General features: G+C 33.4%; 1 protein-coding gene across 1 annotated transcript; it reads right to left on the reverse strand.

Annotated features, from left to right (window-relative positions):
* Positions 1–25: 25 nt before the first annotated feature.
* Positions 26–19,665, reverse strand: LOC122042185 (serine/threonine-protein phosphatase 2A 65 kDa regulatory subunit A beta isoform-like). The gene is made up of 13 exons (XM_042602174.1): positions 19,485–19,665; positions 13,385–13,798; positions 12,208–12,454; positions 9,342–9,454; positions 9,097–9,176; positions 8,757–8,898; positions 8,564–8,644; positions 7,586–7,690; positions 4,697–4,879; positions 4,069–4,161; positions 686–825; positions 535–601; positions 26–429 (listed from the first exon to the last, which is right to left on the reverse strand). The coding sequence occupies exons 2-13, from the start codon at positions 13,775–13,777 to the stop codon at positions 310–312; spliced, it is 1,764 nt and encodes a 587-aa protein (XP_042458108.1). The 5' UTR covers positions 13,778–13,798; positions 19,485–19,665; the 3' UTR covers positions 26–309.
* Positions 19,666–21,855: the final 2,190 nt, after the last annotated feature.

Raw genomic sequence — 21,855 nt, forward strand, 5'->3', positions numbered from 1 at the left:
TTCTAGCAACCAAAGGAGCAAGCACTGAGATCTAAAACACAACATATGATTTGTCACTATGGCAACATCGCCTTGAATAAAAGATTTTTACAACAACAGATCTTCAGTAGGCGAAAGAAATCGTTTGCAACTGCACAATAACAAATCTCGGTTGCTCAGAATTAACCACGATGGGAATAAAATAGCCTAGGATCGAACCCCTACAGCATCATTGATTTCAAGTACACCAAAAATAGTTTAAACAACTGAGAACCAATACCCTTATTTGTGTAGGGGTTTGGATGTAAAGCTTCTTGATGAATCGATCTCCTAGCTTGACATCATAACTTGATCACATGCTTCCAGTGCTTGGTTCGCGAAATACCTGACATCCACATCAGGGTCCTCGGTGAGCTCAACCAGGCAAGGTCGAATCGTCTTGTCCACCAGCTAACATAAATAGAAAATTGAGCACACAATCAGACCACCAATAATATGGAGATGGTGGCAGCATAGTCAAGATAGACTAGAATTGCACACATTCTATGTACTCACAGATTGGTCGAGTATGGAAACAAGACTGTGTAAAACCTTTGCAACATTGAACTTGATGTTGGGCACCCTACAAGGATTATAATGTTCAGGTAGCTGTGACGATGCAACAACAGTAGACTTCCATTCTCATATAACCCAATGATGCATTTACCTGTCCTTTGAGGAAGCAATCACAATGGGCAATAACTTCTCGCTCGTGATATCAGCACCCACAACAGGGGCAAGAAGAGAAATTGCTCGTAGAATGGTCATACGATAAAGATAATGTGGGCTATTGATCTTTTCTAGTACCTACAAGGGAAATAAGAGCATTGTTGTCAATATTAACATTTGATTGTGGAACTAGAAACATTACTTCTTTTTTTGTTGTTTCAAAAGTATCCATCATCACCATCACCATCACCATCATGAAGCTTAGTTTGTCCCAACTATTTGGTTAGTTGCATGAATCTTATGCCTCTATTGAACTTTATCCATGGCTATATCTTTAGTAATATTAAAAATAATTACATTTTTTTTATTACATGGACTAACAATTTCTTTAGTCTCACTCTCTCCCTCTTACCCTTCACCAGCAAATTCAACTGTTCTGACAATAGAATCTATTGGTTCTTTCAAAGTTGTCTTAATGTATCAATATCAGTTACCCAAAAAGTAATGTCACATAAAATAAGTCTTGAGTTGTCTCAAATTAAACTTCCATGATTGCTTATGATATGGTTGAAAATTTCATTCCGTTCCGCCCGCGCACCGAAACCGACACCAGTTCGTGCACGGAATAGAGGAATCACGCACGCGACAATCGTGCGCTTGTTGTCGCACGACAATCACGCGTGCTCGTCTTCGCGTGACAAAGGCGTGTCGCGATTCCATCTCGACCGCTGCTAGAGGAGTCGCGGGACTCCTCCAGCGGTGCCAAAGGAGTCATGCAACTCCTCCGGTGGTGCCAAAGGCCTCCCCCAAGACTCTCCGGCGCCACGACACGCGAAGATCGGGAATTTAGGATTTTCCTGTTAAAAATTAAATATTTTGATTTAATTAATTCAAATAGAAGGGGAGTCTTGGCGCAACGGTAAAGTTGTTGCTTTGTGACCAAAAGGTCATGGGTTCAAATCCTGGAAACAGCCTCTTGCAAAAAGTAGGGTAATGCTGCATACAATGGATCCTTCCCCGGGACCCCGCATAACGAGAGCTTCATGCACCAGGCTACCCTTTTAAAAATTCAAATATTTCCTAACTTAAGTGTGATATTTCAAAGAAGCTTTTATAAAGTCTAATTAAACTATCCCAGTAAAATATAAATATATTTTAAAAAAAAATAAAAATAATAAATTTTATTAATTAATATTCTGAAAATTAATTTTACTAATTTAAATTTTATTTAAAAATTCTTTAAAAAAAATTAATTTTTTTTTAAAAAATCTAATAAATCAGATTAATATTCTGATATTTTTTAATTATTTTATATTTTTTTTCTAGTTTACTATTTAATTAATATTCTGATTTTTTTAGCATTTTAAATATATATTATTTAAAATAATAATTAATTTAAATAAATAAATAGTTAATTTATATAATTATTATGCATAACCTAGGGTTTTTTAAATTAATTTATATACTTACTATAGAAAAAAATATAAAATTGATTTAAAATTTAGATCCATAAATATTGAGATATTTAGCTTTTTTACTTTTAGAATTTTTATTTTCTGGACATATGAAACATATATTTTTATTTTAAAATATCTCTACTAATCTATTTAGGAAATATTATATGTCCTTTATTTAAGAAATTTGATAAAGATCTGTCAAGTTTATGATTTCTAATAAAACATTATAATCGTGTAAACCTCTTTATCATTCTAAATTGAGAGAGTTGAATTATTATTATTATTATTAGAAGATTATTTCAAATTTAAATTAAAAAAATACCGAAACCGAATCGTTCCGGTCTGGGCCGAAACCTCGACACGAATCGAGATTTTAAACCTTGGCTTATGGATAGGGCTGTAAATGAACAAGCGTTCGTGAACAAACTTGGTGTTCGGTTTGGTAAGAGCTTGTTTATGTTCGTTCAATATATATAAGATTAATTAAACAAACAAGCTTGAACACATATGTGTTCAGTTCGTTAATGTTCGTGAACAACGTTCGTGAATAATGTTCGTGAACAACGTTCATAAACAATGTTCACGAACCATATTCATTAATAAAACTCTTTTCAAATAAACTATGAAGCTTAATAAAACGAACAATATGCTATATAAACAATAAAATAAATAAATAAATTTAAATTATCAAACTTAATAATCAATCAAACAACTAAAAGTTGCAAACAATCAAACAACTTTGAATTGAGAGCTTGATAACATCTAAACGAACTAAGCTCGAACCAAGCTCAAGTCAAGCTTGAATTGAGAGCTTGATAACATCTAAATGAACCAAACTCAAGCCAAGATTCAAACAAGCTCAAGATGATAAAAATTAAACCAAGCCAAGCTTGAACACTCATTTCAAAAGCTTGGTTCATTTTAAGCTCGGCTTGGCTCGGCTTGGTTACCTTATCAAACAAGCTTAAACACCCCAAAGCTCGGCTCGGCTTGGCTTGTTTACAACCCTACTTATGAATATAAATAATAGTGATATGCTTATGTTTTTAAGAAAGAACTGATGGTTCAAAGCTCCATAACAATCACAAATGGGTTTATCAATGTTAGTGTAAGAAATTTTTCAAATTATACAATTCTTCTCTTACGTTAGCTCATAGAATGGACCTTGGCAAACTTCTATAAGCCTACTTATGTAATTTAGTAAAGCAGAAAAGATGAGAGAAAATCTAAACCAGAGAACTTTTCAGAGGACCAGAAATACCCTACTTTCACATTTGCAAAAAACCAAATTACAACTAAAATTTTAATTAGATAAAATATTATGTTAGAAATGGTGCGGGCAAAGGTAGGATAAAATCCACGCACTTAATCCAGTCTATATCAGGGTTCATAGTTTCCACTGCATTGATTTCAGGGACAGTCCGAACATCTCCAAATAAATGCTCAAATTCAAATATCCCCCAGCTTATTTGCTCAGTCCATATCTTCCTGGTCATTCTCACTAAAAGCCAACTATTATATAACTCATGCAATCCGAAGCATCTATATCCAAGTATAGATGATCTCATTTACATATGTAAATGTACCCTATTTCTCTGGATCATAATATTTATAGAAACATTTCATCTGGTATGCAAGGTTGCATTTCAAGATACAAATAGGCATACTATATTTTCTTAGAAGACCGAATGGAACAAACTGATCTAGATCCATAACTAAAGTGCATCGCCAAAAAGTAATATATGGGTCCCTCGAAATTAAAACACAATATTGGTAAAACATCATCATTACAGGCATAAGGAATCCAAAATCAAATTTAAATAAAGATGAGAAAGCATAATTGCAGAATGATGCAGATGCAAGGTGCATGAGGCATTAAAAATCCAGCACAGGAATAATGAAATAAAGTACTCTAAAAGCAGACCTCCGGAATTATGTGTTGCATTGCCCATTCTGGACCAAATTCTTCTGCAAGACGCTTCAAGTTATTAGCAGCTGCCTCCCGAATTGAGAAAACCTGTTGAACAGTTATCATCAAGGTTAAATTGTTCATGGAATTATGACTTCAGCTACCTTCCCAACTGATCTGAAACTTATCAGTACTAATATTGGAAACTGGTATGCAGATAATTGGTTGACGATTTTTCAATGTCAAATTATTGCATAATCTATCAAAGTATTCAAGTCTATAGCTGCAAAGGTACAAAGTGCACTAATTGACTATTACTTACAAAATTAAGAGCTTCTAGATGCATAAACCTTTTCAAAAATGGAAAAATAACAAGAATATAAATAGTAAGATTTCTAGTTGCACAACCAATTAAACAAAGAATCAATATAAATAGGAATGAAAAAACATCAAACTTGTTAGCCAATGAGAAAGTAGGGCAGTGGTCAATTCGAGGATACACTATATAACACCATTTCTTAATGAATGAATGAATTTTCATAAGGTAAAGGAGAAACAGATATTCAAGTAAAAAGTTTATAGGAGCCAATGGAATATGCTTCTATATTCCTTCCATTGTTGCATCACAGAAAAATTCACATACCTTATCTTCCAACCACTGCATGCAAAGAGCGCCAAGTTTATCATCAAAAAATCTAATACCAAGCTGACTAGCCAGCAAAGGAATGTACTCAATTATGGCAAGGCGTACTCGCCAATGCCTATCCTCGGCAAGGGCAACAATAGCAGGTAATAGAGATTGGGATAACAAGTCAATACCAATAACCTGCAATATAACACAAATTCAATCAAAAATAAGAAAAATAATTGGAGTACAGGCACGTGACATAACAAGAAATCCTTACCTTAAAAAATTCAATTGATGCTATTTACAAAGTGTTTTGTAAAAGACAATTTTAAAATCACAACAGAGGCTTGTGACACTCACTTAGAGTACATTTAATAAGAAAAGGCACTAAGCAATTACCAAAACACAAACAGGCTCATTGAAGAAAAGTCATACTTCGATTTCATCTCACAAGAGCAGACATTTTCCATCTGCCAGAAGTTTCAGTCAAATTCTTTCAAGAGAGTAATATGTATATCTAATACTTAGTGCATTTTTATTACCTATTATCTGCTCCTGAAAATCTATCAAAATTAATAACAGAACATACAGACAACTAGCTTAATGTAACTTGATAAATTAGTGCAACTCAAATAATCTGGGTTTATGCCACCTTAATTAAGTCAATGGAATAGAAAATAAATAAAATTCAGTTAGTATAGATTTCATCCTCAATTCAAAGTGGAGGAAGTGCAGTTGCATTCTATGGATATTTTTCCTGCAATTTCATGTCAAAAGAGGAAAATTTTCCTTCTGCTAGTAGTTTAAGCCAAATTCTTTCATGAGTGCAATATATATTCAGCAGTATTACCTATTGTTTGATCATCAACATCTAACAAAATTAATGCCAAAATGGCATATGGTAACAGAATGGTATCATATTCCTTGTAGTAAGCACAGGAAAGAAGGGGAGAGGTCAGAGGAAAACTTTCTTTTTCCTTTCCCTCAAAATTAATCTGTCTAAAACAAATTAAAAAAACCAATGCAATTGTTTAACGTGCCCTTGCAATCACTTCACCTCTTTCCCCAAGTCTGAGCCTAGTTGCTGCCTTTCTGTTGGTCTGATGTAAAATTACCTCTAAAAAAGATAAGAATTTAATTAAAAAACTTAACATGCCAATTTTTTCCTCTTATGTTCAGTTTTTATCACTATCCTTCTTTCTTTCTCTTGGATTTGTATGTTCCTCCAACGCAACCTAAAAGTCCAACTACATGCAACGACAATTAGCTGTGCTAATCCAAATTATTTGAGGTCAGCTATGCGACTTTAATTCCCACATTGAACTCTATGCAAGGCTCTATCGAGAAACAATGAAATTTCTTAAAATTACTTTTAAGCAACATCTTTCTGGAAGAAATTATGCCATGTCTCTAAGATGACTTAGGTGTTGTTTGGTTTAGAGGTTTGGGAATGAGGGAATGGATTCATTCCCAAACCTTGTGTTTGGTTGATGGGAATGGAATCAAGATTTTGGAATGAAACCAAAAAATTTAGATATGGATGAAATCCACCCCCTCCCTTGGATTTTGATGGAATGAGAATAAGAATTAAGTTTTGGACGAAAATACCCTTAGTATATTTGTTCAATTTTTCTTTCATTTCACTCTCTCTCCTTGTTCTCTCATTATACTTTCTCTCTCCTCATTCTATCATCATATTTTCTCTCTCAATATACTTTCTCTCTCCTCATTCTCTCTTATCATACATTCTCTACCATTTTCTCTCTGTATTCTCTCTCATCACACACTCTCTCATTATTTTCTCTCTCTTCATTCTCTCCTCATTTTTTCATCATACTTTCTCTCTCATCATTCTCTCTTACCATACTCTCTCTATATTTTATCTTATCACACTTTCTCTCTCTTCATTCTCTTCCATCACACTCTCTCTCCTCATTCTCTCATCACACATTCTTTACTATTTTCTCTCTGTATTCTCTCTCATCACACACTTTCTCTCATTATTTTCTCTTTTTTCATTCTATCATTTTTTTATCATATTTTCTCTCTCATCATACTTTCTCTCTCCTCAATCTCACTTACCACTCTCTCCATATTTTCTCTCACCACACTTTCTCTCTCTTCATTCTCTTCCATCATACTCTCTCTCTCCTCATTTTCTCTCATCCCACTTTCCCTCTCATCATTTTTTCCCATCACACTTTCTCTCTCATCACATTTTCTCATCATACTTTCTCTCCTCAATCTCTCATTTTCTCTCATCACACTTTCTCTCTCTTTATTTTTTCCCATCACTCTTTCTCTCTCAACATACTTGCTCTCTCATCATACTTTTTCTCTTCTCAATCTCTCTTATCACACTCTTTCTCCTAATTTTCTCTCATCACACTTTCCCTCTCTTCATTTTTTCCCATCACACTTTCTCTCTCATCACACTTTCTCTCTCTTCATTCTCTCTCATCATATGTTTCTCTCACATTCAACTTTATCTTCCATCTAATTTTTTCTCTTATTTTCCTCTAAGGGTAAAAAAGGAAATTTAGGTTTATTCCGATTGAAAATATTCAACTAACCAAATATTATTTTTAAGAATGATACCCAAGCTCATACCCATTCTCATTCCACAATACTATGATACTCATTCCCATTCCGATTCCTAAGAGAGAACCAAACGTCACCTAATGATTTCAAAGAATAAAAAAAAATCTGGAGTTCTGGAAAACAAAATTTATCTTGCTGCATGTTTTCCTTCACAAGAAAATAAAGGAAAGAAACTTCATGGAAATATCAAAAGAAAAAGAGTTCACTAAGGACCGAATACATTGTGCAAAAATCTAATAATATGAATATGGATCTCAAATTTTGAATCAGATCTAACAAAGCCCTTGCAGAGAGAAGGTTTACCTGATTTACTTGATCAAGTTTGCTGATTATATTCAATCGGACATCTGGAAACTCATCTTTGAGCAAAGAAAGGAAAATGGGAAGAAGTTGTTCAATGGTTGCATCCTACAAAAAATCAACAAATTCATTAAGCTTATGGATAAATCAAGGAATAGAATACATTATATTTGAATCAGCAATAGAATATACAGCTCGAGGTTCTACTAGAATGTTAACAGCAACAAACTATTTGTTTATATTAAAAAATGCAACTAGAGAACTAATTCTTCAAAAATCAAAAGAGAACATGTCAAAAAAATATGTTCATTGGTATGCTGTTCCCATGGGTAAAAGAATAAATGGTCAAGAGAAATAGATCTTTTAATTAATAACTAGCATATTTAAAAATGACTTGAAATATGTTCGTTGGTCTATAGATGTAGAAGGCAGAAAGTAGGAATCAAGCACACTAATTCATGCCAAATGAAAGAAAAATAAATAAGTTTCCACTGGTCTCATTTGGTAGAGGCTAGTGCTTCATCTGTAACGCAAACATCAAAATTATACTGTTCTAATAGTTCCACATAGGATCAAATCATGAGTTAGATTGATATTATATGAATTCAATGGACTATTGCTAGTAAAGTAGTAATTGAGGCTTCAGAGTTGAAGCCTTGTGATCAAAAGATCTTCCTTGTCATTCAATAGGTGACTTGATTTGGACTTTCATGAGCTAGGGATTGAATTAGTTTGCATGATGCTTATGTGTTCATAAAAGGATATCATGTGATCCTTTGCCGCACAGGACGGCTGCAAAAGGGATTGGCATTGAAGGCTTTTCAAAACAATGCATATGACAATGCCCGTTTAACTTGATGGTTATGTAAATACATTTATTTTATCATGTCAAATTAAAAGGTAAAAGGAACCTGCACCAAGAAATTGATAATATTATTCATCAAATGTTATATGTTACATGCTGAACTTATGTTTAAATACCTTCCCTAATGTAGGTGCCATGCCCATGATTACGGAAGCAAGAGCTGCACGAACATGCTGAGATGAATCTGTCGATAATTCCTGGATATAGTCTCATTGATTAATATAAAATTCACAAATACAACCTTGAGATGCTAAATATGATTATTACGTCACTTTGAAAAGTTGTGGAATCTTGTTAGCATATATATACCTTAACACATGGGAGAATATGCTGAATTGCAAGTTGTGGATTCAGGATCCGACAAAATTTTGTCACCTTTCCAGCAGCAGCAATGCGTACTTCAGCCTCATTATCACGAAGAAGACGGACATATGCAGGTACCAAATCAGCCCTTGATCAAGAAAGAGAATCAGGTACAAAATAAATGCATGTCATGATATATCGCACACAAGTCCTATATCAGCATGCAGAATATACTTCTTGTACCAAGATGGAGACTTATAATAATAGAAAAAATTGAAAGCTTCATGACAAATAAAATAATAGAGTGAATATCTAGCAATCAAACACAAGGCAAAGGATTGTTAACCTTGTTGCTTCAGGACCAACTGCTTCGCAAAGCTCATACAATTGATTTGCAACCATGTAACGTACACGCCAGGACTTATCCTGTTTAACACATTTAAGTATATAAAACTTCTAATCATATATATATATATATATAAATTATTAGCTCAATAGGGAAAGGAAGGAACATATACACCCTACAACAACAAAGTACAGTTAGGCAATGAAACATCTATGCAATTGACTAGCAAGCAATAAGCATCATACCTGTGAGAAGTTAACAATGACAGGAAGGATATGTGCTATACAGTCCTGGGATTCCAGCAACTTCCCAAGTGCTGCACAACCCTCAACCGCCAATAATCGCACAGAATCCTGATCTGAAACACATAAACACACAAGCCTGCTAGAATATTTATGAAAAAATTGCTGCCCAAATATCTATCAGTTGTCATAACAAAATGTAACATGAAAAAGGAGTGTGCTACCATGTAACAAAAAACAATGTAAACAACTCGTGAAAATCATGTCAATCTTTTAATCCACGAGCAGTATGAAAACATCATCCATCTCATTCCTTGAGAATCCCCACCTTGCATTAGGAGCATGACTCTTGAGGAACAGTGCTAGAGAGATTACTATTTGCACCTATTTGCTTGATTAACAAACTTTTACTTGTCACCTGAGAGGCTCCTATCTAACAACAATCGCAATTATTCAGAATTACCATTTACCCACTTGATGTAGTTCGTCCTTGAAGTATGTCAAAACGTACTTCTCTTTTAGTTGAGGTGTCATCTCATGCCAATGTGAGATATGTGATTCCCTTAATTGTTCTATGTTGGCTTGAATGCTTTGCCAAAAATTCTTAGTCACTCTAACAAATTTCATTTTGGCAAATTGTGCTGTGTTTGGTTGGCCAAGAAACACCAATCACAATAATTTTGCATATTAGTTAACCAATCTAGCATTTGAATCTAACTACTTGACAAAACTATAGGAAACTCTTAACATTGTTTTGTGTTATCTCCTAACTCATGTGAAATTCCACGTGCATTCCTATTATGACATTTAAGGGAATAAACTCAGTTATTCTCTAAACATAGGATGGTAAGACAGAGGGTCTCGAAGCATGTAAAGATTGGTGATACTCTTGATGGGTTTATGTTGATCAAGTGATCCATGTGTGAAGGATTCTGTCCTTATTGTCAATTTATCAAATGACTTATTAATATTATTCAAAACTTTCAAGATTGTCCAATCTAGTTCTCATGATCTAAGATCTTCCTTTATAATGTAGCATCTGATTTCAAAATTCTCCAACCTAAAATCTATAAATCTTCAGTGGTGGTAGTGGTGATGGTTGTTGCAATACAATTTACTCAATCTTCTTCTCGAACTAGAACTATTAATAGTTTAATGGATTCATTCATGAAATATTTGCCATAGTTTAATGGATTCAAACTAGAACTATTATATAATTAAAATTGTTGGCAAACAATTTACTCAGGTAAACACAAATCTGAAATTAAAGTTTCCTGCCTTCTCTCCCACTCATGTAACTAGAATTATTGTGAAAATCAAATTCCAAATGATATCTTCTTCCCTCTGTAGAAAAAAAAATCTAACTCCAATTTTCTTTACATATAGCCAATAAATCATAAATTTCTTATTCCCATCCTCAAAGGAAGATGAGAAAGAGCATTAAGAAACACACCACATTCATACCTAAGCATTTTGCATTTCATGTGAGGAGAAAAATGGCTTAAGTTGAATGAGAACTCTCGAGCCAATTAGGATTACACTGCAACTCATAAGAAATTAAGAATATAATGTGAACACCACTAATTGCAAGCTTATTTGGATGGATAAATAGGAGAAAAGAGAGGAAGGAAAAAGGAAAAAAAAAGTTGATGAAATTTTTTATGTTTGTGCTTGTCTCCCAACACACACACACACACACACACACTTCTTCCCTCCAATTCATCCACCACCTAAATGGCTCCAAAGACAAGATGTTGTTAACAAGTCATGGTCATGATAGCCCCCAACTATTTAGGGTTGGTTACATGGATTTTATCTCTTCATTAAACTAATGCTGTATCATTAACAGCATGTGATCTTTTAAATGACCGCTAAAAGTATTGCCTAGAATTTTCTTGGTCTTAAGTACCATTCACATATTCAACCATAGTTGATTGCCATATATAATATATCTATTAATGGTATTATTATAACTAACTATAGAATTATCAGGGTCTTTGAAAATACTGATATTATCTTAACCTATTCTTTGTCAGTTTTTCATTTATTAGAGTTACACCTAACTATACCAAAATAATAATATTTTTTTCTATTTTATCTTTTCTAGTAATCTAACACATGCATATTAGTGTTATTATCTTTGTTATATCATTTTTTTATGCCACAATTCTGACTGCCCATTAATTAATTGATAGCAAACTGGCATACTTATGAATATCAGTATAAAGTTCAGGAAAGTTGAGCATACTGAAACGAAAATGACTCACCATCTAAGATTCTACAATTGGATAATATTTTAGAGGTATAAAACACCACTTCGTTTGCTTCAAACTAACGTGCATTTTGCTGATAAACTAAAAGATGAAAGAACTTCCAACAAAGAATTGTGTTTCATACGAGGCGACTGAGCATGATGTAGCAAGGTTGTAATGCTAAGCCATCTTAGGGCATCTCCTGGGAGGTTTTAAAGAGGTTTGTAAAATGAAAAAGCTGAAGAAAACAGCTCTAACCATTATGGATGCAAGGTTTGAGGTTTGTAGTTTAAGAGCAGTAATGCAATTTCAAACCTGGCTCTTTCATCTCAAAATTAATAATATGGGTAGAACCAGTAATTAATGATGTACAAAAAAAGTTGATAACATAGGGTCCACAAAACAATTATAGGGAGGTATTTTTGGTTGTGGAGAGAGTGGTAGATTTTTATACTTTTGATGTGACATATTGGAGATTCCAAAAAAGCTCATATTAGCTCCAACCATTGAAGATGCCCTTAGTCTATCCTTATCCAACAAAGCTAGCTGATGCTGAAATGGAAATAGAAATGGAAAAATGATCTCCTGGTGATCAAATCAGTGTCTAATAGAATTACCATCCTGAGTTAGGTCCTCGAACATGGACATGATGTCTGACTTTAGATGGCTTTGTTCAAGGGTAGCTGCAAATTTTCCAAGATTGGAAGCAGCAGCTCGTCTGACCATAGGTGTGTCATCTTGGCACAATTGTGCAAAAATGGATCTAAGTTCTGCTTTCAATGGATCTGTGGCACTTGGATAAACAACATGAAAGAGACCACAGGAGGAGACACGAGCAGTGAACCACTCACCAGCCGCTAGCCTCTGAACATATGGGGGACACAATGAAAAAATGAATGAGAAATACAAGAACATAGAGTCTAAAATGTCCTAAGAAGTCGAGCGATAAACTTAATGTAAATCCCTCAAACAAGTCAATAGCAAAGAAATTTAGCCTTAGATGGCTTAAAACAATGATCTGCTGGGGAAAGCTTATCAGAGCATCACATTTATCTACAATATTTTATGTGAATGAGCAGATATGGCACTCCAGAATAATATCTTAGATGCAAGAATCACATAGATAATTTTTACAGAACATGTAACGAACCATAAAGTATAAGAAAAATAATGTAACAACACGGCTCATTTCAAATTATTCTCTTTTTACAATTAAAAAGTTATCTTTTTTTATCAAAGCTGAAATTGATTTTACTTTGTATCAATTAAAGAAGATTAAAACAAATTACAAATTTATGCTAAAGTAAAGTTTTCAACAGTGAGACAAGAAACTGTCTAGCCACATGTCTGATGTTTAATTGTGAAAAAAGTTAAACTAACTGACTTCCTTGTTGAATGTTGTAGAGTCTATAACCTCTAATGAAAAGATAAATAAATAAAACATACGAATTTATTAAAAATGATGTGGACGAACCAGAGATATAAAATAAATAATAAATATATAGATCTTTGTGGGTGTAATTTCAGTTCTGTAATACTCTTTAGTCTTTGCAATTTTCATGTCTCACAAATTTTATGTATGATCCCGAGAAAAAATTAATATGAACCTACATACTATAGAAAGAACTTCCCTGCATGTTGAATTTCTCATGAATGTTGCGACCTGCCAAATAGCTTCATGTAATATTAAAGGTGACTTTTTGAATGAACAGCCAAAACTAGGGAGAATTATTAGTCATTAAGTCTAATGGAAATTGCTAATAGCCCTACTATTAGTAGAATACCTAATCATACCTTTGCTAAAGGAATAAACCATTCTGCTAAATCACTTTCCTTCATTTGTGCTCCAATACGGCAGAGTGATTCCACTGCTTTCTCCCTAACACAAGTTTCCTCTACAGTGCATAAAGTTTCGAGGGGTGGAAGCAACACATGAGCATGTTCCACACCGCCAACATAAGGAATAAAAACACCCAACTCTTCTGCCATGGCAAGAAGAACTTCATCGTCATCATCATTGTTTTCACTGAGAAATGGAATTAATTCTTTTCGGGTCCTTTCCTCCCCAAGAGCACGTGCAATGATAGAAAGCCTACGGATAGAGTTTAGACGCAGCTGAATGTCTTCATTCTTCAATTCATCAATCAGTATAGCAATTGGGTATAATGGCTCATCATTCGCAGCCATATGACTCCACTGGCCTTCAAACTGTTGAAAGAGAAAAAAAAAAAAAAAAAGGAAAAAATGAAGTATCAGGACAAGATAAATGGCATTATAGAAAGTCCAAAACCACTCAACAAAAGTTACCAGATCCTTCTTGAATGTGTTTATTCAGTCTTCAGATTTATCAGGTGCCAAAATCAGCATTAAAAAAAGTGCTTTTTTAACATGAATTTATCACATCATTTTTTTTAAAGCTAGCACCACGTATCCAACCATTCGAGCCAACTAATCCTGGGATGCTCGGCCTGGCCCAGCCTGACCCCATGGAAGTTTCCCCCCGGCCATCAATATAAATCTAAAAATGCTCGCAACAAGCGGCCAGCAGCCCAACATCCTAGGTTTGTTATTCCACTAGAGGAAAATGTCCTGCAGTGCGCTGTAGTGGGGAATCAAACCATGGGTGCTTGGGAGACTGCATGGGCGCTGCCGCTACAGCATGGCAGGGAGTGAAGTGGCTTAGGGCATGATTAGTCATCTCTGTTAATTTATCACATCACTGGACTATATGCAAGGGTATTAATAATAATACTTAGATCTTTTAAATCATTGTTTGTTGCATTAAATGGAATTTTCTTAAATTTCCCTCTAACATCATGCCATTAACTAATAGATTCAACTTATCTACCTATACATCCTTAAATATGTCTATACAGTTTTGATATATTTTCCCACACTTAGTCACATCTTGGAGTTATAACTAATTGCCTCTGAATAGAAATACTTTATCTTATCTTTTTCATAGTGTTACACATCCATCTTATCCTACTCGTGTCTATACACTAACTCTTTGAGTGTGAAATTTCCTAACTACTTGACATTCAAACCCAAGAAATATGGCTAGATATACCATATTAGCCCACTCATGTTTAGTATACTAACTTTTTTAAGAGTAATGATATGCAGAGGGAAAAATATCAAGGAAAAGCTCCGGAATAGACACATAAATTCATGGCTCACCATTTTCACTTTTGTGAGTCCCATCACTTGATGTGTCTATCCTGAGCTTTTCCCTTAGATTTTTTCGCTCTGCATATCATTTTTCCTTTTTTAATGCGAAATTTCCTACCTACCTAACATTCAAACTCACAAAATACGGCTACATATACCAGCTTAGAATTTTTTCACCACTTTTAACCTATGGGGCATATGACAATAAAACAAAACACCAAAAAACTCTACCTGTTTTAACACCTCGCACTATTTCATTAACAATATCTCCATTTAGATGCAACATAAAATCGAACATTTCTTAAAATCTTGTTTGGAGGGATCTCCCATCCATCCATCCATCCATTTATTTTATATTGTTGGATTTACATTTACATTTATATTTATTCCATAGTTATATTTATATTCAGTTCTATTTATTTTAAAACATTTGATTTTTGAAGTTTCACTCCAGAATTTAAAGTTAATGCAATTCATGGGTTCAGAAGTTATAGATACTCTTTAAATTTCCCTACACTCCTCTAAAGATTAAATTGAATTGTTAGAGTTATCGATTTTAAATCAGGTCCCAAGCCCGGATAAAGGAAGAGGGTTGCGTTAGGTTGCTAGCCAGCGTTAAAACTATGACAATTATTCAATGAATGGATTCATTAAACTATTGTGCTAATGCTAGGTTGTTCCCCAGAAAGAACGTGTTGCAGGATCCGACTGTAACGTCTCGGCAATGACCGCTACATCTCCAGAACTCGGGTATAGTGCTAAATATGCAAGAGTTCGTGTTACAGGGTCCGACTGTAACGTCTCAGCAAGAACCGCTATATCTCCATGAGAACTTAGGTGTAGTGTTAAATAGGCAAGAGTTCTCACATTATAAGTTGGATAAGAACAAATATGATAGGAAAACTAATAATCTAAGATTTGGAACATGAAACATAAGAACTCTCACTGGTAAATCAATGGAAGTGGTAGATATGATGATTAGGAGAAGAATTAGTATTTTGTATTTACAAGAGACAAAATGAACAAGCGAGAAGGCAAAGATGATAAAGAACTCAGGTTTTAAGTTATGGTACACTGGAAAGAGTATAGCAAGATATGGAGTGGGTATTATTGTCGATAATTTGTTAAAGAATGAAGTTGTAGAAGTAGTTAGAAAAGGGGATAGAATTATAGCCCTTAAGATAATAATGACGAAAGAAACTATGAACATAATTAGCATATATGTACCACAGGTGGGATTAGATGAAGCTACCAAATCAAGGTTTTGGGAGGACTTAGATGAAATATTACAAAATGTTCCACCAAATAAAATGATTTTAATAGGAAGTGATATAAATGGGCATGTCGAAGTGAAAAATGAGGAATATGAGAGAGTACATGGGAGTTATGGGTTTGGAACGAGGAATGAGGAAGAAAAAACTATATTAGATTTTACGATAGCATATGACCTTATATTAGCTAATATGTTTTTTAAGAGAAGAGAAGAACACTTAGTCACATTCAAAAGTAGGAATAATAAATCACAAATTGACTTTCTTATGGTTAGGAAGAAGGATAGAAAGACTTGTAAAGATTGCAAAGTCATCCCTGGAGAAAACTTAACTACCCAACATAGATTAGTAGTGTTGGATATACGCCTCAAACATAGTATCAACAGAAAGAAAATATATACAATTCGTAGAATTAAGTGAGTGGTGGAAGTTAAAGGATAGGAAGCAAAATATATTTAAGGAGAAGATAGAAGTACAAGCATTAGGTGAAATATACGATGACTCTAATACAACATAAGATAAGATGGTATCAAAGTTGAAAATAGTAGCTAAGAGTATACTCGGTGAGTCAAAGGGACATGCACCACTAAGTAAAGAATCTTGGTGGTGGAATGAGAAAATACAAAAGAAAGTGAAGGAAAAAACGAATAGCTTATAAAGAATTATATATTTGTAAGAACGAGGAAAACTTAAAAAAATATACAATAGCTAAGAAAGAAGCTAAAAAAATAGTGAGTCAAGCAAAAAATGAAACTTTTGAATGATTATATCAAAAATTGGATACAAAAGAAAGAGAAAAAGACATTTATAAAATAGCTAAAGTAAGAGAAAGGAAAACAAGAGATCTTAGCCAAATAAAATGTATTAAAGATGAATGTAATAGGGTATTAGTAAACGATAGAGAAATAAAAGAGCGATGGAAGAGATATTTTCATCAACTTTTTAATGAAGGTTTAGGTGACCAACTTAACTTAGGTAATTTAAGTAAATCAAATGAGCATAGAAATTTTAATTTTTATCTTAGAATTCAAACTTCAGAAGTAAAACAAACTTCAAATGAGATGCATAATGGAAAAACCGTTGGACCAGATGATATTCCGATAGAGGTATGGAAGTGCTTAGGGAAACAAAGTATTGAATGACTTATAAAATTATTTAACATAATATTGAAAACGAAAAAAATGTCTGAACAATGTAGGATAAGTACTCTAGTTCTCTTATATAAGAACAAGGGAGACGTACAAAATTGTGCAAACTATAAGGGTATTAAACTAATGAGTCATACTATGAAACTTTGGGAAAAAGTAATAAAAAAATATTAAGGAAGGAGACCACAGTGACAAGAAATCAATTTGGGTTCATGCCTGGAAGGTCGACAATAGAAGTTATACATCTTCTTAGACAATTAATTGAAAAATATCGGGAGCAAAAACAAGATCTACACATGATATTCATTGACTTAGAAAAAACTTATGATAGAGTCTCAAGAGAAAGTATATGGAGAATTTTTGAAAAGAGAGGTATTAACGTAACATATATTGAACTAATTAAGGATATGTATGAGGATGTAACGACAAGAGCAAAGACTTCAGGCGGAGTAACTGAAGCATTTCCAATAAAGATAGGGTTACATCAAGGATCAGCTCTAAGTCCCTATCTTTTTACACTAATTATGGACGAACTCAATGCGCACATTCAAGACACAGTACTATGATGTATGTTGTTTGCAGATGATATTATTTTGGTAGATGAAACACGTGAAGGAGTAAATGCTAAACTAGAATCTTGGATAGAAACACTAGAAGGAAAAGGTTTTAAGCTTAGTAGATTAAAGACAGAATATATAAAATTTAAGTTTAGCAATATTAAAAGTAATGAAACAATTGTTAAGATAGGAGAGAACGAGTTGCCCGAAACCGAAAGATTTAAATATTTAGGATCATTTTTGCAAAACGCTGGAGAGATTGAGACAGATGTCTTACATAGAATACAAACAGGATGAGTGAAATAGAGGGGAGCGTCGAGTGTTTTATAAGACCATAAAGTACCTCTTAAACTTAAAGGTAAGTTATATAAAACCGCAATTAGACCTGTAATGTTATATGGAGCTGAATAGTGGACTATGACTCGAACACATGAGCAGAAGATGAGAGTTGCAGAGATGAGGATGTTAAGGTGGATGTGTGGACATACGAGGATGGACAAAATAAGAAATGAAAGCATTAGAGAGAAAGTCGGAATTGCATCTATTGAGGAAAAACTCCGAGAGACACGTTTAATATGGTACGGGCATGTACTTAGACGACCAATAAATGCTCCATGTGAAACTATGATAGACATACATATCAAACGAGGAAGAGGAAGACCAAAAAAGACTTGGTTAGCAACAATAAAACAAGATAAAATTTATTTAAATATAGATGATGATATAATAGGAGATAGAGCTCAATGGCATAAAAGGATTCATACAGCCGACCTCACCTAGTGGGAAAAGGCTTGGTTGTTGTTGTTGTTGTTGTTGTTATTGAACTAAGCCTTGTAAGTGCAATGAGATTATTTTCTGACCAAACAAAAATGAGCTTATATGCAAACAATTTTGAACAAGTTAAATAGATAATACTAACCATACTGCTTGGTAATAACTTACGAGTCTGAAAAAGAAATGATTTGCATTGAATTTCTTAAGAACGTCAAGTTTGTAAATTTGAGCATAAATCTAGTTTGCTAAGTAAAATTCATCAGATTGCTTCCAAGGGAGAATATTTATGTGGATGTTTGTGCAAGAAAAGGAAAAAGACAATTAATTTACTCATTTCTCAACATCAGCTTACTAATATCAGTATCTTGAATTCAGCCTCCCATACAATTGATCATCAAAATGCAGTGAAATTCAATAAGGCACAACTGACAGATCCATTGATTGACTTAATTTTGACTTTGTTGGACTAGTCGTTATACTCAAATTGATCAGATTTTTTTGTGCATTCTTTTCACTAATTCCAACTACTGGTGCTTCAGAAAGAGTTATTCTGCAATTAACATTACAAAATTGAGGTTATGAAATCGCATGGGAAATCATCATACTTATCGTTGTCTGATTAGTATTGCATGATGAAATTCTTAATTCCGTCGCAAATAAACCGAAAAGCAGAAACCAAGATAAACTTTCCAAGGTTATTCCCTTCACTATGATTGATTCAGCCATTCCTTCAGAGATAAAAAATAGTGATACACTTATAATGCACATATATCTTGAGAAAGAGAAGAAAAACGTTCTCCTCTTTAATAATAAACCATTGGAGTTATGATCAACTACTGAAAAGCAAAATAGACATAAAAATGTACGAAATCTACCAAAATCGAAAACATAGGCAAACAAAAAAAAAGGAAAACAACTAGGAAAGGAATTGATGGCCTCCCTAATTTGATAGCTCATAAGGACTGATTCTTACCCCTTGATCCAGATCCTGTCGCTGTCGCAACGGGCCAGCCTCGCAAGCGGCGAGGGGAAGAGGAGACGAGGAGAGAAAGATTGGCGGAGGGAGGACGAACAGGAACGCTAGGGCAACGACGAAACCGTGGCGGACTGGGAGGGAGAGCAGTGGGCCACTCTGTTCCTTTTTTTCTACCTGCTCGAGATTGACCTTGAAATTTTTCTGATTTTTTTTTTCAAACAAGAAGTTAAATTTTAAAAAAATATTTTATTATTTTAATAATTTTTATTTTCTAATAATTTTAAAATGAGACAAGAAATTTTGCGTCCTATAGATTCTAATTGTTCTTAAAATTATTTTAATTTTAAAAAAAATTTAATAATCTCAATTAGTCTTATTGACTACCCTATATGACTGATCCGGTCCCATGAAAGTTTCCAACGAATCATCAGGATAAATCGAAAAATACACGCAGTGATCAACCCAGAAATCTAGCATCCTTTGATTATACTTGCATATTTTAATTTTAACAACGTTTAATTAGTTGGTATAATTGTAGCAGCCAATTAACGGTTGTTATAAACTTATAAATTTCATCATGAAGTTTGAATAATAATAATAATAATAAAAATTTGCGAAGATGTAAAAAAAATTGACCAAATAGAATTTATTTATCTATACATGTTAAGGCATTTTTATTAGCGGGTGTTATGATATCCATCAACTAATTAAAAAGTATGAGATCCATATATAATATACATATTATAACATCTTCATTCTCTCATATTCATTTTAATATTAATCTTTATTATTTATGGGTCTCGTTGTCCATTCATTTATTTTTATTTTTATTATATATTAAATAAGTATAATTTCAATTATATTTACACAATTTAAATGATTATTATTTAAAATAAATAATAATTTTATTTTTAAATATATATTTGTATGTAAAATTAAAATATATTTATTTAAAATTTAATAAATAATAATATTAATATATTTTTTAAAATAATAAAATATTATTATAAATTCAAATTGTTGTTATATTGTGACCAAATATAGGGTCGTAAACAAGCCGAGCCGAGCCGAGCTTTGGGGTGTTCAAGCTTATTTGATAAGGTAACCAAGTTGAGCCGAGCCGAGCTTAAAATGAACCAAGCTTTTGAAATGAGTGTTCAAGCTTGGCTTGGTTTATTTTTTATGAGCTTGAGATTTTTTGAAACTTGGCTTGAGCTTGGTTCGTTTAGATGTTATCAAGCTCTCAATTTAAGCTTGGCTTGAACTTGGTTCGAGCTTGGCTTGAGCTTGGTTCGAGCTTGGTTTGTTTAGATGTTATCAAGTTCTCAATTCAAGCTTGTTTGATTGTTTGAAACTTTTAGTTGTTTGATTGGTTATTGAACTTGATAATTTAAATTTATGTATTTTAATTTATTTTATTATTTATTTAGCATATTAAAAAAAGTTTTATTAATGAATATGGTTCGCAAACATTGTTCATGAATGTTGTTCACAAACGTTGACGAGCTGAACACATATGTGTTCAAGCTTGTTTATTTAGATTAACAAGCTGTTCAAATTTGTTTGTTTAATTAATCTTATGTATATTGAACAAACATAAATAAGCTCTTACTAAGCCGAACATCAAGCTTGTTCACGAACGCTTGGTTCATTTACAGCCCTAACTAAATATATTCAACTAAGTCTACACGAAGTTGGTGATGTACATGACTATCACGTAGTTCGAAATTTATCTAGAGATAATCATAAAATCCTCGATTTGAACCTTAAACGGGTTGTGTGAATTTGTCACCTTTATCGTTGTACCAATTTGTCACCTGACCCCCCTTATCTTTAACAATCATATTGTGTAAAATAATACATGTTGACATAATATGTTATAACTTTTTTCTATACTAATAATGAACTGGATCTCTGACAATTGACCATCAAGCTTGGAGCACCCCAAATGCTCGTTCAACATCTTTACTTGTAGTCTCTTGTCTTTCCTTAAACAACCTCCTCTTGGGATCTTCTAGACAAGGAAAAGCCTTCACAAAAGTAGCTCATTCCGGATATATTCCATCTGTTAGATAATACCCCTTTGTATATTGAGTCTTATTGACCGTGAAATTAATCTCTCAGGTATTTCCATGCAAAACGTTATTAAACATGGGAGATTCATACAACACATTAATTAATATCATTATGTGAACCTGCGACACTAAAAAATGCATGTCATATCCACAAGTCTTGAGACACGACCACTTCAAGCACGATTGTTGGTGATCCATGACCTCTTGTAAACTGATCTTTCTAAGCAATTGGATAATTTTTTCATTCCCAATCTATGCAATCAAGGTTGCCTAACATTGCAGGGAAGTCATGT

This window comes from Zingiber officinale, chromosome 2A (genome assembly GCF_018446385.1).
Source record: "Zingiber officinale cultivar Zhangliang chromosome 2A, Zo_v1.1, whole genome shotgun sequence".
Taxonomy (NCBI): Eukaryota; Viridiplantae; Streptophyta; class Magnoliopsida; order Zingiberales; family Zingiberaceae; genus Zingiber; species Zingiber officinale.